At 43.5% G+C, this 25,556-nt stretch overlaps 3 protein-coding genes across 7 annotated transcripts in view; 1 reads left to right on the top strand and 2 right to left on the bottom strand.

The window, feature by feature from the left end:
- Positions 1 to 25,556, bottom strand: part of ARSG (arylsulfatase G) — a 128,713-nt gene that overhangs the window by 102,948 nt on the left and 209 nt on the right. For 2 of the 4 annotated variants that reach the window (XM_066613762.1, XM_066613765.1), the window contains exons 1-2: positions 12,767 to 12,928; positions 10,272 to 10,461 (exon numbers count right to left, since the gene is read on the bottom strand). The exons of the other annotated variants lie outside the window; for them this stretch is intronic. The gene's annotated coding sequence lies outside the window, so the exon portion shown is untranslated. Of the gene's footprint in view, positions 1 to 10,271; positions 10,462 to 12,766; positions 12,929 to 25,556 lie in introns of those variants that run through there. 4 annotated transcript variants of the gene reach the window in all.
- On the top strand, positions 1,780 to 17,203 carry SLC16A6 (solute carrier family 16 member 6). The gene is made up of 6 exons (XM_066613766.1): positions 1,780 to 2,129; positions 5,886 to 6,127; positions 8,692 to 8,835; positions 9,683 to 9,811; positions 11,647 to 12,471; positions 13,308 to 17,203. The coding sequence occupies exons 2-6, from the start codon at positions 5,893 to 5,895 to the stop codon at positions 13,547 to 13,549; spliced, it is 1,575 nt and encodes a 524-aa protein (XP_066469863.1). The 5' UTR covers positions 1,780 to 2,129; positions 5,886 to 5,892; the 3' UTR covers positions 13,550 to 17,203.
- AMZ2 (archaelysin family metallopeptidase 2) overlaps positions 16,724 to 25,556 on the bottom strand; it is a 38,896-nt gene continuing 30,063 nt past the window's right edge. Inside the window, exon 8 of one of the 2 annotated variants that reach the window (XM_066613769.1) lies at positions 16,724 to 18,644. The gene's annotated coding sequence lies outside the window, so the exon portion shown is untranslated. Of the gene's footprint in view, positions 18,645 to 22,406; positions 22,585 to 25,556 lie in introns of those variants that run through there. The other variant, XM_066613770.1, reaches the window with a different exon arrangement.

The raw sequence follows: 25,556 nt of genomic DNA, 5'->3' as shown, positions 1-25,556 counted from the left end.
TTCCACATTGTTCAATGAGAACCCCAAGACAGGGCAGATGAGAGAGCAGCAACAGCAGCCATTCCTTGCCACCACATCTTGCTTATTCCTCCATGCACAGCTGCTGAGAGAGAGGACCCACAATCCTGCACAGGCAATAGCTGCTCCCTTTGCACTGCCCTCTTCACAGAGAGGACTAAGCAAGGGATTAGCTGACCTCCCTCTGGGCAGCTCAAGCAGATTTCCTGTTAAGCCTCTCTTTGTGCAGCTAGACCAGCTCTGTTGGGTAGGCCAGGTGCAGCTCTCGTAAGCAGTGCAGCTCGACTGAGTAAGCAGTGGCTTGTGAGCCCACTCCTATGTGTGTGTGTCTACTCAGAAGTCCTTTTATAACCAGCCGGACTTATTCCCAAGTAAGCATGGATAGAACTGCAGCTTATGTTTGCTCTCTGGGCAGGGCCACAGACAGAAGCCAACTCTCCTTTCCATGCTGCTACCCATGCAGAATGTGCTTGATAACACAGGCCAACACACATTTTGATTCCTTAAACATTACACCAATTCCTGGCTATATTTGGGGTGCCGATTCCAAAAATGGCATCCATTTCCAAAAATGCCCTATCACGTCTAGTTTTGGAGACACGGCATAGACTCTTTAGTGAATTATTCAAGCAGCTTCTTCATGGGGAAGCCTACACCATGGCTTCCTCCTGAGGAAGCTGCTTGAACCATTCACTGATGAGGCTATACTATATCTCTAAAACTAGACATGATAGGGTAAAACGGACACCATTTCTGGAATCGGCACCCCAAATTCATATCAAACCACCATAAAGTTTGGGAAAAAATTTTCTGACCCTCAATTTTGTAGGCCTGTGTAAGCTGACATTTCCACCAACTTGCTTGCACATTGTCTCTTGGTGGTGCGCTGGGGACGACTGAACTAGAGCAGTGGTTCTCACACATTTAGCATCGGGACCCACTTTTTAGAATCTGTCAGGACCCACCAGAAGTGAAGTCATGACCAGAAGTGACATCATCAAGCAGGAACATTTTTAGCAATCCTAGGCTGCAATCCTACTCACTCTACCCATTTACTATCATTGTTAAAAGTATATACATAATAGCCTGTTCAAAGTACAGATCTATAACATTTCCCCAAATGCAGTCACATACCATGATAGCATTAAATTGATTTAAAATAAATTATGGAAATGAATGGGGACCCACCTGAAATGGGCTCATGACCCATCTAGTGGGTCCCAACCCACAGTTTGAGAAACACTGGAGGATTGGGAGGGGGGGTGGGGAGGATGGTGGAAATCCCACCAAAAGCATTTTGCTGAACCCCCCCAAGTGGAATCCTGTGCAAACATAAGGAGGGATTTTACAGCCCAATCCTCTGCATGCCTACTCAGAAGTAAGTTCCACTGAGTTCAATGGGACTTGCTCCCAGGAAAGTGCGTATAAGATTACAGCCTTAAACCCCCCTCCCGGCTGTCAGGGAAGTTGGGGGGCCTGAGGGTGGAAGAAGGGAGACGCGGCAGAACGAGGCTCTTCCAGCCTCCCTCCCACCCCCGCTTTCCCGAGTTCGCATCACTTCTCGCTCTGCGCGCACCCCGCGCGGTGCGTGTCCCTGGCTGCGCGCAGGCGGAAGCTGCGGCTCGCCCGCTGCAATGGCAAGAGCAGAACGCATGGCGCTGCTGAGCTTGACGGCGCGCGCCGGGTCCGCCGGCAGAGACCGGCTCGAGCTGGTATAAAATGCAGAAAGCAACGCAGGGGACGGCAGCACTTGCACAGGGGACCAAGAGGCAGCAGCAGGAGGGACTCCTGCTCGGACTTTGCAAATCAGAGACTCCACCAGGACAGGGGCAGCCGGCGGGCTATGGGGCAGACTAGGCGCGGCCAGCCACAGCCTCGAGGGGGGAGCTCCTTGCTCCTCTCTTCCCACTGAAGTGGGGCTGCTCCAGCAGCCACCCAAGCCCGAGGGGGGAGGCTCAGCCAGCCACTCATCCACCCCCACCCCCCAGCATGGTACTCCTGGTCAGGTCATAGGCTGAAGCTGCACTTCTTGGCGGCTCGAGGGGCTTGTCTTGTCTTCCTCCTCTCTCTCTCTCTCCCCCAGTCGCAGCAGCAACACCTCGACTGACCTGGTAAGTGACTTTTATTCTAAGACACTGAAGTTTGGTTGGTAGCCTTGCTGCTCTTGCTTCCCCCCCCCAAGGTTATTGACTGTGCTGAGTCCCCCCCCCTATTTTTTTAATCGAACGAGCATCCATCAGTGTCTGATTTCATAATATTAAAAAAAAAAAAAAGGATCTGGTGCAATTTGGAAGGAGCCCACCAGGCTGGACAAAGTGATGGAGAAACGGTGCCCTCTCATCTTGCCTGACTTCCCCCCTAAGCATCACACTAAAAGCAGGTGATTTTTTTTTTTAAATCCATGTTGGGAGGAAGAAAAGATCTTTGGAAGAAAACATTTTGCCACTCAGAAGAATCTCCTCTCTTCGTCCTTTAAAAGGAAAAAAAAGACCCCCACAAGCCAAGCTGTGTTGGGGTGCGATGCTTCCGCGGCACTCCAGACCTGCGCATCCCTGCACTCCACTGAGGGAGGCATCAAGGCGCCTTAAACCGGATGGAGGCAGACCGCATGGCGAAGCGTGGCCGCCAAAAGTCTCTCCCGCGCTCTTTGTGCGGCTCCAGATTCCGCAAGCCAAGATGCCAGGGACCAAGCCTGGTCCCAAGCACCAACGCCTCCCCTGCTGCTTCGGTCCCCTTGCAAGTGCTCCTATCAGATCTCCCCCCCCCCAACCGCAGTAGGGGAATCAAAGCACACGAAGTGGGTTCTCTTCAAGTAAAAGAGAACAGAAGGCGCAGTGTGTTTGCAAAAAAAAGGCTTAAATGGTGCACATCTGCACAACCACGATTGGCCAGATCACTTGAACAAGACCACATCTGCCTTGCGCAGATACCGCACCAAGTTGGGAGAAGGAAAGCCGGCTGCCTCCACTGTATGGGCAAGCAGGCCACCAAGGCTGCAGCCACCACTTGCTACAAAAGCATTTCCCCCCCTCCCCTGTGCCCCAAGTTATGAAAACTCATGTGTTTGTAAGAGGGTCTGCTACAGTTTTAGCAGGTACCCAGCACACAGCCCAATCCTATTCACACTTTCCTAGGAGTAAGCCCCATTGAATCTAATGAAACTTACTTCTGAGTAGACATGCATAGGATTGGGCTGATAGTGCACTAGAAGGGGGATATTTTTAGTCCATTTTGATCACTAGCTCCCACATTCACACAGGTGTAGGTTACAGAATATTAAGTGTAGCAGAGCCAATTGGTCATGAAATATTGTAACGACATAAATGACAATTCCATGGAAAGCTTAAAGTATAGAAGATCAGCACAGCGCCAAGTCAATCACAGGTAAGGGATGGCCCAATCCTATCCACATTTTCCATGAGTAAGCCCCATGGACTCAAATGGAACTTACTTCTGAGTAGACATGCCTAGGATTGGGCTGAAATTCTAGAGTTGCTAAGTTTTATTAACCCTATAATGTGACAGGGTTAGAGGTAGGGCAAGAAAAGAGTTTTCTTGTAAAAAAAATCTATTACATGGCATGCTTCAAGTACTATTTCAGAATTTCTTCAAACATGACTTCATCAGGGTATGAGCTGCAGTACAGTCCTGAGTGTTTCATAAGCACCTACACACTGCAGGCATTACTAGGAATAATGGCTTCTAGTGAATGCATTCTTCATATATTTAAATAGCAGAACACAATAAGTATTGCGTGCCATCTATCTAGTCATTAAAATAGCTATAAATGGCAATATATAAAGTGCCTTTGGGTTACAGTTTAGATGGATTCAGTGAACGAAAATGTTCTTTTTATTTGTTCTGGTGAACCAAGTTTAAAAATCTGCCTCAACTCTTGAATCCCATGTTCAGTCTTTCCTTTACAGAAGTGTCATCCAAGTGGGAATAATTTCAAAGGGTAATACTATACATTCTTAAGGGCAGCTACTACTAGGAGTGCTTCTCTGAGACAGGAAGCTGCCTTATATAGACACAGACCACTGATCCATGTAACTCAATATTTCTGACACAGACTGGCAACAGCTGTCCAGTGTTTTAGGTGGGAATTTTTATACCCTACCCAGATATGTCAGGGATTGAACCTGAGACTTACTGCATGCAAATCATGTGCTCTACCACTGAGCAACAGCCTAAACCCAAGTAGGTCAGACAGCTGCTAGCCACTGTCAAGTGTTATATTGCATTTCATACTCTGGTTCCTTTAAAAAAAACCACTGAACATAATTTTTACAGAAGCTACCAATGCTACTCCTAAAAGAATATCACTGCCTAATTCTATGCAGAATTAAGTAGCTTATGCCCATTTATTTCAGTGGGCTCAGGCACACTCAACTTTCCATACAATCAGAAGCTCAATAACAACCCAGAATATTTCCCGTATGAACAGTTTCACAATTAGGGCAGACTCTGGGAAAATTACAGTGAAGACATTGAAAGGAAAAGTCAGCTAGTGTACCAGTTCCCTTCACCTCTTTTTTCCAGAACCTAAGACCACTATAGCTGCATACAGAAAATAATTTATTTTGTGGGAGTGTGAAAATGTACTTGCTACCCTAAGGAATTTTTGCTTTGTACTGTTATGCTTCACAGTGTATTGGGAACAATTTGTTCCTTTCAATAATACTATCCACCCAGAAGCTATTTAGAAAGCACCCAGACCACCAAATAGATCACACTTCACATCCAGCAAACTCAACTGTTCAAGTGCATCCATGACACTGTTCTAGTGAAGAACAGAATTTCTGGCTAATTTTTTATTCCAGTGTGACAAAACAGAAAAACAAGAGTGTTCATAAAATCACAGGACATCTGCAGAAGGATTATACAGTCCCAGGTGTGTGTGATCAGTTTATGCTTGACAAGGGCAGACAGCTTGCAACTGCTGGGGTGCACAAGGCAGAAGTTTTTCTTTTATTTTCTTGAAACAGCATGTTTATTTTAAAATGTTAGCAGCGTGTTAACAGCTTAAACATGTACAGGTATTTCTAAGAACCACTAGAGGGCAAGAGAAAGAATGGCCATATACAGCTAGATCCCAATAAACCTGAGTTGTCTAAAGCAGCAGCATAAGGAATTTTTAAAGTTTGCTTGTTTTTGTTTTAGAGTGAACTAGGCCACTCGAGTTTCATATTAAATGTGATAAAAACTGGAGACACTTGGGTTGTTCTTGCTTTTAAAAACAACAACACCAGAACATTCAAAATCTTCCTGCAGAAAAATTATTTAACTTTCCAGCTATGCAGAAAACACACAGAACTACTAACAGGCCTGGGGTGTGACAGGACCATCATGTTTAAAAGGAAGGAAAGCTGGGTTGCTTCTAGGGGCTGTTATGTGCTTGCAAGTGCAATCCAGTATTGCAATCCAATATTTTTAAAGCATCCTTTCAGAGTGTTTGTGAAATTTTATCAAGGCCTTTGAGTTTTTCACAACACTGCCTCCCACTGTATTTAAGTCAGATGACTGTTTCTAAATTGTTTGATTGGCTGATCCTTATGATGGAATATATTTTCTGGTTCCTGACTCAACTACTATAATCTGATCATAAGAGAAGAAACTGCTTCTGGGACACTGTATATAATCAAAGGCACATACATTTTGCTTGCTTCTGTGTTACGTCTGTGTTAAGACTGACTGCAATCATAAGCATACAGTAGGTACTAGGAAGTAAGCTCCACTGAACTCAGCACTTGGCAAGCTCCACTGAACTTGCTTCCAAGCAGACCTATTTTAGAAGAGGTCTAAAAAGAGGTCTATATCATGCTTTAAGAAAACGTCCTGATCTCCTCTACCCGCTTTTATTCCAGATCAAAAATGACTGTCAAAGAAGCAAGGATGTCATGCATTGCTCCAAATGTTTATACTAAAGTGCCTGATGGAGGATGGGGCTGGATTGTGGCTTTTGCTTTCTTCTTCGTGGAGGCCCTGACTTATGGTATCATCAAGTCTTTCGGAGTCTTCTTTACAGACTTGGTGCAAAGTTTTGATGAAAGCAACAGCAGGATATCATGGATTATCTCAATCTGTGTATTTGTACTAACATTTACAGGTATGCATACAAATATATCTTGTGATTAAGATATAGCCTCAACAACCTGATTCTATGCAAAGTTAGGCATGTCAAAATCCAGTGAAATAAAAAAGCTTAAGGGCCCAATCCTAACTGGCACTTGGGCCAACAAAAGTCCCTTGTGCAGCCCTGGAGTGTCGCAAAAGTGCTATAAAATACCACTCTGAAGGGAGATAGGCCCTGCACCGACACAGGCCCTGGGGAAACGGTGAGTCTGGGCTCTGGGTGGGCATGGGGAGAGCGGGGAGGAGGTGGAAGGGAGATGTTTCAGGGCGGTCAGGCAACGAGCAGGACAGTGGGCTGGCAGGCGGGCAAACAGAAAGCAGGGCCAGGATCCGGCAGTTATGCCGGATTCTGACCTTGTTCCCAAGCGGCCCAGGGCAGTCCCGGGCTGCTTGGATTTGAGCCACCTTGTCAGGTGGTGCAGATCTGAGCAGACCTATTGGGGCTGCTGCAGTGCAACAGAGGGTAAGGGTAAACGTTTCCCCTTACACCGGGCTGACCTGCAGTCAGCCCGAAACTTGCACTGGATGCAGTGCAGGCCCATTGGCCTGCCTGCTTCCAGTGCAAGTTAGGATTGCACCCCTAAGCATGCCTTTCTCTGCATAGGTTCAGGCTGTGATCATGTGCATGTGTTACTGACCCATATAAGTATTAAAATGTAGTAGGTTAATAGGTAGACATGGGTGCACCCAGTTATTCACCCTAACTATCCACTTCTGCTTTAGGATTGGGTAATCCAGTGAGGTTCCATCTGACAACAAATCATGATCAGTTATCATTTTTTCACTTCTGCTACCTTCACATACATGACTCATTCATAGGGCAGGTAATTGCAACTTAAAGGAGGGATAGGTTTTGCTTAAGTCACAAACTGAGTTGCCTATGACAGCCACTGTTGCTATCTCACATTAATAGGCACAGGTTCAGCAATAAGAACTTACAAGTGTCACTACAAGAAAAAGGAAAGTCAGCAGCAGAGTAGACACAGAAGAAACAATGACAGAAATGTAGTAAAGGTGAACTGGGACAGTCTAGTCCTGCATCAGCCTGTAGTGGCGAAAGAGAGCTGCATAAGGGCAGAGATTATTATTTTAGTGTGGCTAGTAGAAGTTTCTCCTAGTGGATTGCACAGCAGGAGGTCTGGTCTAGAGGGTAGAGCCTGCATCAGCCCAAAGATAACATCTGAAGGTTGCCAGTTTGAGGCCACCAGCAGCTCCACAAATGGCGAGACCTTGAAGCAGCTGACAAGCTGAGCTGAGTTATTCCACCTGCTCTTTGGTGTGAGTCTTGGCTGCCCTTTGAGTGAGAGATGAAGGAGCTGCTTGTCAGCCAGCGTGGGAGGCAACTGGGGGCCAGAAGTGATACCAGACTGAAATGTTGTGTGGTTCTTGAAAGAACCTTTCTGTTGCAAAAATCCCCTCGGGGATTTAGAGATAGCCTGCCTATGTGAACCACCTTGAATAAAGTCAGAGGAGTAATCCAATGACCAGAAATGCGGTCTAGAAATACCAGTATTATTATTCAGGGCTCCTTTACTATGAGGTAGGGAAAGACAGTATCTTAGGCAGCAGACTGGCAGGGGAGGCAGATGGGGAGACATCAAGTGCATTCCACATCTGCCTGCCTCCTGTAGCCCATTTACCCACCTAGCCACTTGCCCTGCTTGCACACAGAAGGTGCAGCTATCATCGCCTTCCCATTCACCTTCCTAGCTCGAGGGAGCTAATGGAAAGAGATGACATTACTTGATGTTCTTGCTGGACCAAGAATTGGCCAAGTCTAGTCTGGCAAGACCACCAACTACCACAACCATTGCTTTCTTTTCCTGTTCGCTCCCCAAACCCAAGGAGCAAGTGGGAACGTGGTGACAGTTGCAGCAGCTTTGACTGATGTGACAGCCAGCTGACTTCTGGGCTGGCAGAAGCTGCTATTGCTTTAACTTTCTGCCTGCTCCTCAAAACTTGGGGAACATGTGGGGATGGTGCATGCACATGCAAGCATACATCCCCCAAAGACCAACCAGTTGCTGCTGTAGGGGTGTGAGCTGTCTGTTAGTGTTGATCTCAATCGAGACAACTGTCTCTTCAGTTAGACCAGCTCTTCCTTAGAAAAGTCCGGAAGAAGAGGCCAAAACAATGAGGGTTTGTTTCTAACACAGAGTTGTCCTCAGAGTTCATTAAATCACATTAGGAAAGCTTATCTGAGAAAGGCCACTTTTAATTTTTTTAAAAAAGCATTTACTCTACATTTAGTTCAAATTTACTGACCAAGGAGAAAAATATTGTAGGGTGGAGCTGTTTACTATGGTTTCACTAAAAAGATTTAAAATGAAGCCACGTGAGAACGAAATATACAAAGTAGGGACATACAGGGTAACCCTTGGGCTTTCTTTTTTTAGTTGAGACATCAGTCCATGTAGTATTGCCTTGTTGCAAGTTCACTTTGTACTATAGTGCAATCAGCCAAGCAGTATAAGTTGGTGCCTACTATCATATAATTTAAAATGGACACAAAAAAATAATTTTTTTCTTCTTTTGTAGCTCCTCTCTCTACAGTATTATCTAAACGTTACAGTCACCGTCTTGTGGTGATGATTGGAGGGTTCCTGATCAGTACTGGAATGGTTGCAGGCTCTTTCGCACGCACAGTTGTTGAAATGTACATTTCAATTGGCATAGTCTCAGGTGAGTTGCACATTCCATATCTTAGAGAAACAGTTATAATTTTGGAAAATACATTTATATTTCAGTGCTGAAAAGTACAGGTACCTAGCAGCCGAAGTGTAAAACTAGTATCTGTGGATCTTGTAGAACAACAGTTCTCAAACTGTGGGTCATGACCTGACGCTGAGGTGGGTTGTGAGTGGAGCGTATCTGCTCTCCAAATTGCAGTCAAACACACAACTGGAGTCTACTTCTGGGATGTGCCTCACCTCTAGCAGCCCCCCTCACATCATGCCAGCCAAGAACCATCTCCAGAAGCCTCAGAAACCTCAGAAATGACTCTAGCAGTGACTTCTGAGTCACTTCTGGTTTTGTAAACTCAACCGGGAGTGATTCAGAAGTCACTGCCAGAGCCATTTCTGAGGCCCATGGAGGCCTCTGGATGCCGTCTCAACATTGGGGTGGCTACCAGAGGCGGGTCAGAACACTGCCACCCCCTTTCCTAGGATGAGGTGGGTTGCTGCCCTGGTAAGTTTGAGAACCGCTGCAGTAGAACTATCCAGTTTTGCTTAATGACTGGTGGTTGTGAACACCATGATGAGCAGAATAAAATTTGGAACTTTGTCTCATTGGCAGAGCATATATTGGGATCTTACTATTTCACAATAGATTCCAATAACTTCAAAAATTTCACTTGCTATTAGTCAGAATTGCTAAACATGCCAATGCATTGGGAATTTAGGTCTCTAGTGGCAGATATGAAGTCTAGAGTGCTCTAAACAACAAAGGGAATGCAAAATTACAATTCAATATCAGCACCTCCCCCATTTATTTAAATACTAATGACAGTTTTGGCATTTATTCACAGGTTTAGGATACTGCCTTGCTTTTCTCCCAACTGTCACCATCCTGTCACAGTACTTTGACAAAAGGCGTTCATTAGTCACAGCAGTGGCTTCTACAGGAGAATGTTTTGCAGTCTTTTCTTTTGCACCAGGTACTGAAAATCACTTGTTATTAAAAATATTACATACTACTTATCAAAAAGAAAAAAAGTTCACAAAGCTGTTTGCCCAGTAAAGTAACAACCCAATCCTAACTCCTACCCGTCCCCATTTCAGGCACGCCGGTGGAAAGTGCCCTGCATCCTAAGGTGGGGGGATCCGTTGCAGAGGTCTCTTCAGGATAGGGAACTTTTGTTCCTGTGTCCTTGGGAAAGCCTCTGCTTTCCCTCTGGGTCTCCTTGGTACTACACCAGCTAGTTTGCTGGCACAGAACCAAGGAATGTAATGGCGCCAGAAAGAGAGGGATAGGATCCAGTCGCATATGCTTGTTGTCAATTCCGCCCCTTTCTTCCCATCTGACCTCCCCCTCAATCCCACCCCAGCCCAGAAACTCCTTCATTCTTCCCCCTTCCACCCCTGTTCCTCCCACTACCTTTCCCCACTGCCACTCACCTTGTGCCAGCGAATGGAGTCTTCTCCACTGGTCAGTGCACCTCACTGCCAGGAACTGCAGTGGCAACCTTGCTCTGCTCTGCTGGCATCTTCCTTCCACCAGTGGAATGTGTACTCTGCCAGCAGCACAGGAGGAATAGGATTGGGCTGTAAATGAAAGCAAGGTTCCCTGACTCAGAGGGCACACAATCTAGAAAAGACACAAAGGAGATGCCAGCAAACAGCCATTGGAAAAGACACTATGCTAGGATGGACTGAGACAGGTGCTGTCCTCTTGTGAAATATAAGAGAACCAACACTTTAAAAGGCACAGTTCTTCGGCTTTTCTACTGATAACCTGGTAGCTCAAACTTTACGCCTAGCTCAGCAACACTGACTCTAATCTTTGGTATATATGGGAATAACATATTTGCAACCACCCTTATTTGGATTGGACAATGGGCACATAATTAAGCCCTGCTGCAAGGAAAAAAACGACAATCAGTTTTGGCTCATTTTTTCAAAATCTCACCAGGATTTGGTTGTGAGATTCTAGCCCAATGGCCACATGTCTAGGTTGCAGTGGTTCTCTGGCTCAATTGCTCCTTACTGTGTCATGAAGCTGGAACAAATCAGTTCTAGCCTTGCAAAGAAAAATGACCTGGTGAGTTCCCAATATAGATTTACCAAGCTAAAAATGAAGCTGAGTGGTAACCCAAGATGTATGTATATAATGCAAAGTTAATTCAGAAGGTAGAGCTCATCATCTACGGAACCCAAAACCTGAGGTGTTGACAGACTGAGTTATTATTAAGTCTTCCCTGTACATGTTAAGAGATGTACTTTCTCCTAGTACTTTTCCAATCAGTGAAATCTATTTTTGCCTTTTAACTTCAACACTCCCAGCTGTGCTACAAAAGAGGAAGACTGCCTTGCCTCTTGTGATCATTTAATCCATCCTACTGTGACTAAGAAAGAAATGGATGCTTACTTACTAGGAAAAGTAGATCCTCTGCACATGATTTCTGACCTCCTTCACAACTAACCACACAGCATCTGTGCCCATTCACTACTATACCCCATCCCTCAACCTTTCTGCACAGCATATGTGTGAAACAGTATGTTGTGCTAATACAGTTTACCCAAAAAAGATACTGTTTTGGTGAATGAAATCTCACATTGTGGTGTTCTTTTTATACCAGTCAGTTTTGTTATTTAAAAAAAACAAAACCAAGTCTGTAGGAAGCCTACACATGTCCTAACTCAGAGACAGCAAATTTGGACATGATCTGACCCAAAATCTAAGCCTTGAAGTGTGTGGGTGTATGTAGTATTATAAACTGGTGTTTTCTGTTCTGTTAATTAAGGATATATTTTACTTGTTCCTATTCTACAGCTATAACTGCTTTGAAGGAACATATTGGTTGGAGATACAGTCTCCTGTTTGTTGGACTGCTGCAGCTTGGAATTGTTGCCTGTGGATCGCTACTGCGACCAATCATAATCAAAGCACAGGAAGCAGTGAATGTATCACCAGTGGAAGAGCAAAGAGAAACAAAATATATGCTTGAAAATGAGCAGACACGCACCTCAATAGATTCCATTGACTCAGGAGTACAAGTAACTACCTCACCTTACAACATGCCTGTAGATGCCAAATTGGAACTGAAAAGTGAAGAACCAAAGGAAAGCATAGAGATGCTCACAGAAGCTACAACCATCTCTACAGATGAGCCAAAAACCCAATTCCTGGACTTTTCTGTGATGAAAGACTATAGTTTTATTTGTTACGCACTTTTTGGTTTGTTTGCTACTCTGGGATTCTTTGCTCCATCCCTATACATCATTCCTCTTAGTATAAGCCTTGGCATTGACAAGGATCACTCAGCATACATCCTGTCAGCCATGGCAATTGCTGAAGTTTTTGGCAGAATCAGCGCTGGCTGGGTCCTCAACAAAAAACCTATCCGAAAAATTTACATAGAACTCATCTGTGTCATCCTATTGGATATTGCCCTCTTTGCTTTCCCTCTTGCTTATGAATTTTGGGGACTAATGATGTGTAGCATTTTCTTTGGGTTCATGCTTGGAACTGTGGCAGGCACGCACATTCCTATGCTAGCTGAAGACGATGTGGTCGGCATCGAGAAGATGTCCTCTGCTGCAGGGGTTTACGTATTTATTCAAAGCTTATCAGGGTTGGCTGGACCACCCCTTGCAGGTAAAAATGAATAGTGCCCTATTGAGATGTCCTTCAAATGTTCTATACTGCTTACTAGTGCCTTGTATAGTATTAGTAAAGTAAAGTTTAGTGGTAGTATATGCAAAGTTCTTGCTAGCAACAGCCAGGAAATGGAAAGATGCTTTAAAATTACTTGGATAAACTAAGAGCAGCATAGATGTAAACACATTCTGATACAGTGGCAAGCTTGTTCATAAACTGCAGAAACTTCAGCAGCATTCCCGTGACTGTTTACAAATTTGAACTCAATAGGGCTGAGATCCAACACACTTACTTGGAAGTACATTTCACTGAAATCAGTGGGACATAATTCCTAGTAACTGAGAGTCCATCTTGTAAATAATTTGGGGAGTATGGCTATGCTTCAAATCGTTGGGGAGATATGCAATGTTTGCAGGGATTTCTCTTCATAAGTTGCTCCCATGGAACCTTCAAACACCAGCTGCAAATTCAGAGATTTGGCATAAAAACAATGTAAAGAAAAACACTGGAAACAAAGATATAAAGGACTGTGCATCACCAGTGGCCCTTTTTCTTCTTATTTCTCCCTCTTTCCCCCTTCTCTTTTAACTAATTTTTTTAATTCAGGAAAATTTGGAACTGGAGAAAGAGAATTCTGAAAGGTTAAATGGGGGTCGGGGGGCGGATCAGCAGGCATCAAAAATGTGCATTTGCTCCCCTTTAATTTCAGGCTGTAGTTTTGTAAATCCTTAAATAATACACATGACAGAATGTTAAGTGGGCTATTCGAGGATAGTATGAGCTGGTGTAAGTTGCATGTTTTTTAAAATGTAAACATTTCTTCCCCACAACAGGTGTTCTGGTGGATACCACAAAGAACTACAGCTCTGCATTCTATTCCTGTGCTTCTGGGATGCTGTTAGCAGCAGTGTTCCTTTCTTTAGTGAGGCCTTGCAAGAAGATGCAGCATCAAAGTAAGAAGCAACCAGCAAACAAGAGCGTGTCAGAGTCATTACAGGATGAGCCAGATGACTTTATAGAAGCTGACTTTGGAAAAAATGAGGATTCTGTGAGAGGTTGCGATCGCATGCCCTAAATCAAGAAACACAGGCTGTGTTTGGAGAGTGGGGGAAAGCAAGTCAACTCTGTTCCACCTTCCAAAAAAAAAAAAAAAAAAACTACACTATAAAGGGAATGAAAAATAAATGAACAGATGCTATCAATCCTCTCAGAAACACAGATTATCCTTCCTTAGCCTTTGGAAACACCTGGTATGCTAAATTCCACTGATTCTCACCATCTGACAGTACTACTTCCAGCATGAAGATGTGGTTCAAAATTCCTATGTTTCTAACAAGCAGCACATACAATTTAGATCAATTCCTTGGGGAAGAAACTGCAACAAAACTGAAAGGAAAGCAAATAGTGGCTATGTAGCTTAATGGTTCACAAAATTCCTTACTGCCTGCCAGCATCTCACGCCTTGCTGTATCAGTTACAAGACAATAATGACACAGAGTGGACTGGTGTGTTTTACCAAGTCATTCAGAACTTTTTTACGTTTTCTTATCAGATTGAATGAATTATTTTATATATTAATTTCAGAGAACATTGGGTATGGGGAGTTGGGCTCAATAGTATATCTAGAGATTTAATGAGGGGTGGGTTTTTGTTTTTTAAATAACATGAATGTCATAAATGCTGGGAAGTTGGACCACTTTTATTTTTTATGGCCAGTCATTACTGCAGTTATTAGAAGGCTTTCACTCCAGTACTATGCACATTTATTCAGAAGTATATGTCCCACTGATTACAATAGGACTTACTCCCAGGTAAGTGTGCATAAGACTCCAGCCTTAAATATGTTATTCTCTTTTAGTTGTTAAACAAGTCAAGATGATGGCATAGTCTTTAATTTAAATTTAGTGTATTTATTAAGTTATTGTATGAGTATTATAGGGTGTCTGTGTGGGCAAATGTGTGTGTTTTTAAACTTTCCACCAATCTTCAATATCTGTCTTGCATTGATATTTTGTAAACTTGAATTTTTTTAAAGGCATAGATTGCAGCATACATTTTTTCCCTACTAAAAATAGTTTTGAGACAACCTATGCTTTAAAAAACAACACAAACACACCCTGTTCCATATTATAGGCTGCAGTCCCAATTGGTAACACACTGAATACAGAATGCTGAAAGGCTTCAAGTACTGTAGCTTGATTCAGTGAAACATTCCAAGCACATTAGGCATTGTATTAACTTAGGGCAGGGGTTCTCAAAGTGTGAACCCGTGAGACAATGGGATCATGAGCAGACAGTTTGAGGTTCCAAAACTCTGAAGAACTAAAAATAACATTGTTACACAAGTGAATTGCTCATCCAGTTGGTAGCTGTTGTGACTGCACCTGCCTACCCACATTGCCCTCTTCTCTCCCATGTCATGTGGACCACTCCAAAAGTATTCCACCCCCGTTTTGAGTGAGGCAAGTCGGTGGGGAGAACTGGTTTACAAATGAGGAGACATGCAGATTTATATATTTGGGGGGGTTGCAGTAACACAATTTGTGTAATAAAAAAAGTCCATGCTTAAATGCTCTGCTGAATCAAGCAAGATAATATTCAAGCTAAAACATTCACTGTAATCTTTTTATATGCTGTGGACATGTCACAAGCTTGGCTCAGTCTTGTACTAGCAGAGGATGTGAACCTGCATGCTCCAATCTTGTTCTGCCTTCTTATCAATAGTGACCCCTATGCAATCACCCAGAGAAGCATATGGGCTGCTGGCAAGCTCATGCCCTCCATGATTTGCATGGAACCACCAAGTGTTTGGCCTGCTGCCTCAATATGGAGGCTGTACACATTGCCCATTTGAATGATTGTAACTGCCCTTTCTTGAATTTCATGATTCCAGGAAGGATAGGGGGTTTATGGTAAGAACTGATGCCTCCATTCTGTGAGATTCCCACCAAGCTGCACAACCAGGAGCAGCTGCACCAATTATCCCATGGGAGCCAAGTACATAAACCAGATCTTGGGAGTCTTACATATTTGTAAACTTTTCATTCACCACAGCTGCACTTATACATCCCCTGCATTCTGAGTAAACTCACAGAACCTAAGGCAGTAAAGAGCAACCTGCAATTTTATTTTTTAATGAGTGTGTAAGTGTTGCTGTTTACATTACTAGAATAAATGGGTATATTCAACAGGTGCCTCGGGCAACAAATAAATGGTCCTAAAAGATTTAAAGCCACTACACTGGCTGCTTGTTTCCAAAGAAGTCAGTATAAATTTTGCCATTGACTTCGAATGGAGCATAACTGGACCATACTGTTGGATTTCAGTCAATTTTGCATTTAATTATTTGATTTTGTCTGTAAACCGCTTCGCAAACTGTTTTCTGTTGAAAAGCGGTATATAGTCTTAATAAAGAGGATTGTAAAAAATGGCAACATGTTGGCTGTCCACTCATTCTTATCATTAACAAAGAACTATCAACAGCAATATGACCTTACTTGCCCCACTTTTAGGCTACAATTCTATCCATACTGACCTAAGAGTTAAGTCTCATTGAATTTAGTGGGGCTTATTTCTGAGTAGATACACATAGCATTGTGCTGTTAGACATCTTTTTGTCACTAGGCAACTTGGGGGGGAAGAAAACAACAAAAAGAGAGGCCTGTTTTGGTTTAAAGTTCAGATTTTTAAAAACTTATGTCCATATTGCAATGGGTGAGACCCTCTCTGCTAACTGCTCTTCAGTTTATCTCACAAACACAAGGAACCATCTGGCTTGTGATGGTGCTCTTGGTTTTTCTCTTTATATTTGGAGTTCTTTCAATTTCAGTATGGTTAGGACTTTGGCCCATCATTCCAACTTGAGCACATTTTTGGGAATGGTGGTTGATTTTCAGCAGAGTGCTTTTTCAAGTAGAGTGTCCTTAATGTCAAAGTATTAAGCTATGACCATGAGCATACTTTCTGGAAGCTTGTTCCACTAAGATCACTTCAGTTCAGGGTAGTAAGATGTCGAAAACCCAGGAACAGGTGCTCTTGCATCAGAGAGGTTTAAGCAATCTACTCTCCTTAGCTGCCTGAGGAGGTAATGTTGCATTTCAGTGTCCTTTATATCTTCAGCACTTTATGACATACAGCAGAACCTCAATAAATTGCACCAGTAACTGGAGAATACACATCATCACCCAACCCAAAGATGACCAGCTTTTCTGTTTCTGAGCTAGCAAGTAAATGAACAAACATGAGACTGTTCACAATAGCCAGTTATTTATTTATTTATACAAGCATACCCTATTAACTGTTCATTATAATACCTCTAGCAGAGCAGTAAATATGCTGTATGATGCAAACTGCAAAATTAATGAAGTCTCAGTAATACAAGACTTTACTACACTACTTTTGCTATTACAATTTTGCTGAAGATATCACAAGGGGCATATCGTGCACATGGGAAAACCTAGTTGACTTGCAGATTAATGAGGCTGTACTGTATTCTTTTTCAAACAACAAGGGTTTCCAGTACTAAATAATAATGTATATAAATGACTGCAGTGTGACTGTTTATGTACTTACCATATTAGCATGGCATGTACATCCATATGCACAAAAGATCCAAAACCAGGATTAAACAAGGTAATAACAGGACTGCTGATTTGTTTTGTTCTGTGATCAGTGAACTCTGGAAGTGCTACCAAACACTGAATTTTGCAATAAACACTATTTTAAAGAATGCCTTCCCCTCTTCTCTTTATTTCAAAATCTTTTATCTTTTAGTTATGGCAGTGGTAAATTAAAAACCTATAGTAATCTCACAAACAAAAACAAGCATCATAAACTCCCATGACTAATGGTGCTAGATTAATACAGTTCCTTACTAGTCAGAGCTTTCAAAGCCACCATATTAAGAAGACATTTTTGCAGAAATTCAATGAAGGCAGAATGAAAGGTTCTTCCCATGTTATAATTTAAAGATACAGTTACATTTATCCTCATAGCCATCTTGTCATTATGGTAACAGCTCAAACAACTTCAGACTCAAACCTACTTATAACAAACCCCCAAATTAATGGATTTTGACATAACAGACTCTGGAAACAATGGTCATTTTCTACTTAATTAACAACTAGTTTTGCACATGTGTGTCTCCAAAGCACTCTCATTAAACAGACTTGGTAGTGGCAGGCACCCCATCCCTTCTATTAGTCCGTTAATAGTCACTGTACTATTTATTCAGACAAGGTGTTTTCAGGCATGGGGTTGTTCCTTGTCCTTAAACTGTAGTAGAGAAAGGAGGCTGAGCTGCTGTTCTTCTTACAGAATGACCACTGTATGACTTGTGAATAAAAGAATAAGCTAATACCAATCTTTTTCAGAGCCTACTTAGCTTTGGTTTAAAATACCATTCAGTCTATGGCTGCAATCCATACACAGCTGGGCTGCATCAATTCCATTAACTTCCATGGAGCCTGCATGCAGACTGGAGTCTGTACAGTGTTTGGCTACAGTGTAGGAGGCTCAGAAAACCCAGAGTCAGTGTTTAATGCACTGAGGCCAAACAGAACAGAATCCTAAAGGTCAGCTTTTTCTATGAAAATTTCCAACCAACATATCAACACATGCTGGTAGGTTTTGCTAAGATGTGTAGGGGAGGGAGAATCCCATCACTAAACTTAAGTATCACCCAATTCTGCATGACTTATCTCTTACTCCCACCTACAAAGCATTCTGATATAACAGACTTGGTAGTGGCACCACTACACCACTATTCCATGTGTCTCTTGTCTTTTGGTTCTTCAAATACAACATTCAAGGTGGCAACCTCAAAAGAAATTTCTAACCAAATTGTCTAAAGCAAATTAACTGATCTGATACACATATGTGTTGCATTTATCTAATTTGTCTCAGTTGTAGAAGTTGGGATTTTTTGATTGAAGATTACAGATCTTTTACCATTGAAATCTTACCTAATAAAAATAACTTTTTCTTTGTGACCTTCATGTATTCACACCTAGTGAAAAACATATGCATCACATGTACACTGTTATATCATAGAGGTGCATGTGTTCACAATCATACACACCTGGTGAAACATAAATGGCCGACAGTCAAGTTAATGTGTAGCATGAAGCAGAGCAAACAGCATGTAATCTTCAGAAAGCCACTCAGGATGACTGCAAAAGTAAACAGTTAATAATAACTACAAGGGTTTTGTTTTTAAATAGTGCTTGTTTTTGAGAAAACCATCTCAAAATGCAAGCCGCTAAACTGAAGCTTATTTGACAATGAGGTTTATATCTGGCCCCTTGTGTTCTCAACCCACAAGCATATTACAGGTTGAGTCTCATTATTCCTGAGGGTTCAGTTCCAAGAACTCACAAAAACAAATCTACACTACAGCAAATCAATTTAAAAAACAAAGTTTCTTTGCTCTGGTGATTTAAAAACAGGCTTGCTGACCTTTGTAATGCACACAGAGGCCATCAGTCTCTCTCCAGGCGCTTAGGTTTCACTAGGAGCCCCAGCAAGTGGGAAATGGAGAGGGTGATAATAGCTGCCATTTAGCCTTCTTTCACATGCTCAGGGGGAAGGGAGGAGTGAAGCCTGCAGAGAATGATTAATGGATTGTCAGCAGGCTGCTCTCTCTGGCATTATTAAAGGACTGTTTTCCTTTAATTTAAAAGGCCCTTCTCATCAGCTTTGACAGAAAAATCTGTGGATACTTAGGTTATACCTGTAATCACTTGTATGACTGTCTTTCTGCAACAGTAAAAAGTTTTTTAAACTGATTTTAATGGGGTGCATTTTTTCCTTCTCCAGGGATCAGCACATTCCTTCTCATTTGCAGGGGCCATTCGTGTTGAATCAAATCCATGCACAACAAGGCCGGATCTGTAGTGCCCACAAGCCAATCAGACATGGTGCAGCCACCAAATATTTCTTCCCACAATGGACTTCCAGAGAAGAGTCCTTCTAAGCAACTTTCATCAGTGAAAGACTTCACTAGTTTTCCTGACAGGAGAATAAAAATGAGGCACCCACTCACAGCACAATCCTAAGCACTAGCTCTGACAGAACAGCAGGTCCCAACTATTATATGGAGTTCCCATTTGGGTTACGGCAGCTAACAGTACCCTGGACCAAGCTGCGGCTGTTTTTTTAGGAGGATTCTAGGAGTCCCAAACTCCATCAGACTGTCAACACTGGCTCTCGAGTTAGGAGTTCACCTTCCTTCAACTATTGCATGGGCTGCTAAGAGACCCTTTTTTGTCTAGTTGGTTTCAAAAAATTGGCTCTAAGTTGAATTCTTTAGATCTTTCCTTGGAGTCTTTAGCGGACCTTGATGTCAACAGTGCCTACAAGCTTATTTGAACTAGGCTCTGGGAAGCAGAGTTTGCCTCCCTTTCCACTGATATGAATCCAGTCTGTTCTTTCCCTTTTTTTTAGTTACTGTCCCTTACCAGGTCAGCCTCCCAAATATTTTGTTACCCTAATAAACCCCTCCCTTCGAAGGGCTTTTATGCTTGCGCGTTTCAATATTTTCCCTTCTTCGTATCACCTTGGCAGTTTTTCCCATATTTCTCGGAACCTCAGATTATGTGCCTTTTGCTATCTTGAACTGGATACGCTATAGCATATTTTGATCTATTGCCCAGCGCACTGTACACTTCGAAAGCTGTACTTGGAGCCTTTTTTATGCCATCCTGTCGGTCCATTTATTGATCCCCTTTTTGGTCTGCTTAGCGATAATCAAGTAAATATTACTAAGGCAGTTGCTAGTTTTTTGTCTCAAATTATTAAAATATCCCCCCTTCCTAAAAATCTTTTTAATCTTTCCCTTTTCTATTTTTGGATCACTTCCCTCTTTCCTGCCTCACTATGTTTTTCTCTAGTGATTGTTATAATTTTTTTTGTTTATCCTGTTTATTTGTTATATGCCAATAAAGGTTGTGAAGTGTGAGAACAGCAGGTGCTGTGCCAGCCTAGAGTGTTGCAGATGTGCCATAAAGCACGTTTATGACTACTTGGGAGCTAGTGGCACCAACAGGTGGTCTGTGCTGGCCCACTAGCAATGTAACTAAACCCCTGGCCACTGGAGGTGGTGAGAAAAGTGCCAAGTGGATCAGGCCCAGGTGAGTGGGATTGGTGAGGTCTCCACCACATTCTATCCTCCCTCCCAGGCCTGAGCACCCTACATGGTGCTGCAATGACGTGCCAGCAATTTAGCTGGCGCAGCTCTAACTAGCCCCATTGGACAGGCTGTAATTATTTGGGGTAAGTGGGAAAATATCCCCTTACTCTGAGGAGCCCTGCAACCTGTTCCTTCCGTGTTATGGATACAGCGTAGTAGGCCATGCAGCCTGGCTTCTGCAGCACAGGTTAGGATTGGACTGTCAGTAACTTTGTGAGGGTGAAGACATTCCAGAAGGCACACCTCCCATCCACAAAGACCTCTTGGTCTTCAATTGTCTTTTTTTCTGTCAACTGCAGGGAACTACACTGTGCAAGCACTTTCTGGCTTGGGTGGAACAGGTGTGTGCATACAAAACAGTGTGAACAGTGTGAACTCCTCCGATGGTTTGGCAATTAAACCAAACATTTTTTCCTTTAAAAAATCTCACACCCTTTGTACAGACATACATCATTTTAATGCACTTTGTTTTAGAGTGCTTCACTAATACAGTGTTCCAATCATATTCATGTTTATTATCTTTGGCGCCTTGCTCTTAAGGGGGCTTTCAGCAGTGACATGCCCATCAGCAGCTGAATCAAGCAAGTTGACCAGTGCCATTTCGTTACCTGGTCTCTTCAGAGCATTTGCGCACTTTGTGTTTTAGTGTGGCAGTCTGGCAATTTTCAATTATAAACAATAGTGAAAATATGCTTTTAGACTTATATGCACTGGCAAGCAAAAAAAGCCTGTGATTCATTTTACCCCGATGGTCTGGAACCTAGCCTGCTGTTTTAGCAAGGTAGTTAGCATTGCACCGCAACAATAAAAATACCAAAGCATTTGTACAGCACATTTGGAATGAGAAAAGAACTTCACACTTGTTATCTCAGTTGAGTCCAGGGGTGGCCGACCTTTCAAGTTTACAGCTCCTGGACATGCTGAAATTCCCTCTTCTACACAATTGTTAAAAGGTCCAAGAGCCCTAACTTGAAAGGCTTGCTACCCCTAGTTTAGTTCCTACAAGTCAACAACTCAGTAAAATAAGACAGCATTATTATCCCCACATGACAACTGGAGAGCTGAGAGGAATGGCTTGCTCAGATCAGGTGGCAAGCTCATGGCAGAGACATGGAAGCAGGGACAGTATAGCAGTGGTGGACCTCCCCAGACCTGTGCACTGAGGCGAAGGTCTGTGATGGCGCCCCCAGCAGGCTGTTGCCTTTCCTCCGCATGGAAATCCACCCTCCCACTCACAGAGCCTTGCACAACCCAAGACTGCATCAGGGAAGCTTCCTGATGCTTCCCTGACGCTATAAACTGTGCTTCTAGGAAACTGAAAGCATAGTTTCCAACCCCGTTGCCGCGGGGTCCTAGAGGCTCGTGCCTGGGGCATTTGCCCCATCAAACCTAATGGGAGGTCCACCACTGCATCATAGTTGGCAGCTCAATCTCTTAGCTTCTAATCTACCTTCAACAGCTGGCCTTAAGCAAGTCACCCATTCTCATCTTCAACCTTAAAATGAGAATTATTACTTGCTTCACTAGATTGTTACAATGAACAAAGATTTTCAGCCCAATCCTAACCAATTTTCCAGTGCTGATGCAGCCGCAATGCAGCCCTGAGGCAAGGGAACAAATGTTCCCTTACATTAAGGAGGCCTCCATGACTGTCCCCCACCACCACAGGATGCAGCGTGTGTTCTGTTGGCCTGATTGCATTGGCGCTGGAAAATTAGTTAGGATTGAGTTGTTTGACAAAATTGCTCCACACTTTGCATAAACGCTCTGCATAAAATGTTATTAGACAAACCTTTAACCACATGCTATATTGTCTTTAGTGCAGACAGACCAATTCACAGTTCCAATTGTGCTCCAGTGCATCCATGGGGTTTGCGCATGCACTCCCCAGGGATTCCTCATTTCAAATGGAAAAGGCAGATCTATTGAAAGAAGACAAGGGTTCAGGAGGAGGAAAAAGCAGTTTTGTTGCTAAATGAAGATGCTCTCCAAATATAATTCCTTGACAGAAAGTCTTTTCTGGTCTACCCTTAAAATACACTGAAGATGTCAGGCTGGAAACAATTTGGTTTTAAAAGGATATATGGCGCCCTCTAGTGTGCTGTTCCTGATCTGGAAAAGAATTATTTAAAAGAAAAGGTTGCAAGCAAAACAAATGTCCATGGTTTTCTCTTTTAGCAGGAAGAGGCCACATGCACACACTACAAGCTCCTGCGGCTCTCCTGAGCATCAAAGTCCCCAAAGGCATCCCTCAGTCTACCCCAAAAAGCCCTCAGAGGTTCTCCTGAGCTTCCAACATATTTATTGGTGCTATTACTGCTCCAAGACACTCCTTCCTATAAACCAGACAACATACTGGAGATAGGTATATTTCAGAGCACATCATCAACCTCTAGAAAACACAACCCCAAAACAAACAGGAGAATGATCGGTTAGCACAAGAGCAAATGCAAGCTGGGTGCACAAATAGATGCACCTTCCCAGTTCTGACAAGTGTTCCTTCCTCCCTGAACAAAGGAAACTACAAGATCCCAGCCTCGGGCAACCTTTAAGGTTTTGCCATTATTTGAGATAAGTACAAACTCCTGCTTTGACACACATAACTCTGCAGCAGAATGCATGCCTGTTATCTTCACTGATCAGTCAAAGCAAGCAGGAGTTCCAAGTTAAAGAAAGGGGGGTGGAAAAATGTAGGGCTTTGCTTTCTCTCTTGCTTGCTTCCTCCCTCCTAGTAATCCTAATTCAGACTGAACTTCAAGTCAAACTTCTCAAACCACTGAACTGCGAAGGACCAAATACCATAAAGAAAATTAGCAAAAGCATCATGTGGACCTCAGTTGGATCTCTCTTTCTCTCCCCTTCTTTGCCATTTCACACTTTTCAAACGGAGGCTGGAAAAGCCCTTCCAAAGCCTTGTCAAACACAGACTATGGTCTAAGAGAACCAAGATGAACCTGCTATGATCTCAAAGGCACAGTGCAGACAAAAGCCACTGGATCTGACTACTTCAAATAAACTTGAGGGCTTTTTTTACCCCGTCTTTTACAAGTTCATTCTTAATGATAATCAGTGGCTATTAACAAGGAGACATTTTACAACACCCCTTTCCTCCACATCACCCTGGCACAGTTTGCAGTTGAAAGTCAGGCAGGAGGTCTGGTCTAGAGGGTAGAGCCTCCATTAGCCCAAAGATAACATCTGAAGGTTGCCAGTTTGAGGCCACCTGCAGCTTCCTGAATGGCGAGACCTTGAAGCAGCTGACAAGCTGAGCTGAGTTATTCCATCTGCTCTTTGGTGTGAGTGAGGAAGCGTCTTAGCTGCCCTTCAAGTGAGAGATGAAGGAGCTGTTTGTCAGCCAGCTTGAGAGGCTACTGGGGGCCAGAAGTGATACCAGACTGTGAAAGATCCATCTGAAATGTTGTGCAGTTCTTTAAAGATAGAACCTTTCTATTACTGTAAATTGTAAGAAACGTCAGGGGAGTAATCCAATGACCAGAAAGGTGGAATATAAATATCAGTATTATTATTATAAAGTAAACAGGTTTCCCTTTCAGCTTGATCTTTGGGGAAGAGAGCTTTGCCCACACTCCACTAGAGGTCAGAGTGCAAGCTGCAGGGTGCCATGGCATCACAGTGCAGTGTTACCAGGCGGGATTTTCAAAGATATGCATCACACATGCATACACATGAGGGAAATCTGCATGTGGGAAACAAGCGCAGTGGTCAATGGTGGCACAACTGGAGCAGAATGGCATAGAACAATGTTTCTCAAACTGTGGGTCGGGACCCAATAAGCGGTCACAAGCCAATTTCAGGTGGGTCCCCATTTATTTCAATATTTTATTTTTAATATATTAGACTTGATGCTACCCTGCTAAGTGACTGCATTGGGGAAGTGTTACAGATGTGTACTTTTAACAGGCTACTATGTATATGCTTTTAACAATGATAGTCAATCTTTCAATGATAAGTCAAACAGGCTTACTCCCTGTTAAGTGTGGGTCAGATTGCAGCTTAGGATGTTAAAAATTTCCCTGCTTGATAATGTCACATCTGGGTATGACATCACTTCTGGTGGGTCCTGACAGATTCTCATTCTAGAAAGTGGGTCCTGGTGCTAAAAGTTTGAGAACCACAGGCATAGAAGAAAGAAGATGAGGGTAAAGATGTAACCTTTTTATCACGAGAATGAGAGTACATTAATGCGGGGGGGGGATCATCAAATTGGCTAGCCCCTCACACCCAGCTGGTTTCTAGGCTGCAGCAAAACTTCTTGCCTGCAAAGGAAGCGATGTCCACTGTCTCCACTCCGCTCACTGCTCCACCTACAGCATCTGTAAGTAACTGCGGGAGCAGCGCCACGCCTCCCCCAAGCTTGGCTCGGGCGGGGCAGCCAATGGGGCGAGCCCAGAGAAGGCTGCGCGCAAGGACGGAGCAGGAAAATTCCACTAACTCCACAGCCAGCAGCGACTCCGCATTCCGGTCTCGCGCCTGCACCGGGTGCCCCCAGGGAAGGGAGGAGGGTTACAAGCCGGTGCAAAGGGGGTGATGCTCGCTCGCTGGCCTACTCCGGAGTTAGCAGAGCCGGGGCGCCCCCCCCCTCCAGCAAACATGCACAGGAGCAGGTGGTGCAGCTCCCTTAGCTGTGGAGGCTACTTCAATAAGTGCATTGCTTGGCCGTCACGGCTACGATCCCATGCTCACTTTCCTGGGAGCAAGTCCCATGAACATCATGCGATTTGCTCCTGAGTAGACCCACTTAAGATTGGGCTGCCAGTCCCACCACTGCCCTAGAGCCCGCAGGCCAAGCACCCTATTGGCAGCTGGGGGGTATTTCTTCCAGAACAGACCGACCTCCCCACCCCCGCCGCAGCCACGACCCCCCCCCACGCAA

Source organism: Tiliqua scincoides, chromosome 2 (assembly GCF_035046505.1).
Source record: "Tiliqua scincoides isolate rTilSci1 chromosome 2, rTilSci1.hap2, whole genome shotgun sequence".
In the NCBI taxonomy this organism is placed as follows: Eukaryota; Metazoa; Chordata; class Lepidosauria; order Squamata; family Scincidae; genus Tiliqua; species Tiliqua scincoides.
The sequence above is the reverse complement of the archived record's forward strand: the minus strand, read 5'-3'. Positions and strand labels throughout refer to the sequence as shown.

What these genes read in the sequence shown, in the direction of transcription:
- SLC16A6 (XM_066613766.1), top strand. Translation starts at nt 5,893, where the DNA reads ATGACTGTCAAAGAAGCAAGGATGTCATGCATTGCTCCAAATGTTTAT. An exon ending in ATTTGTACTAACATTTACAG is followed by an intron (nt 6,128 to 8,691) that starts GTATGCATACAA and finishes CTTCTTTTGTAG; the next exon opens with CTCCTCTCTCTACAGTATTA. An exon ending in GGCTGGACCACCCCTTGCAG is followed by an intron (nt 12,472 to 13,307) that starts GTAAAAATGAAT and finishes TCCCCACAACAG; the next exon opens with GTGTTCTGGTGGATACCACA.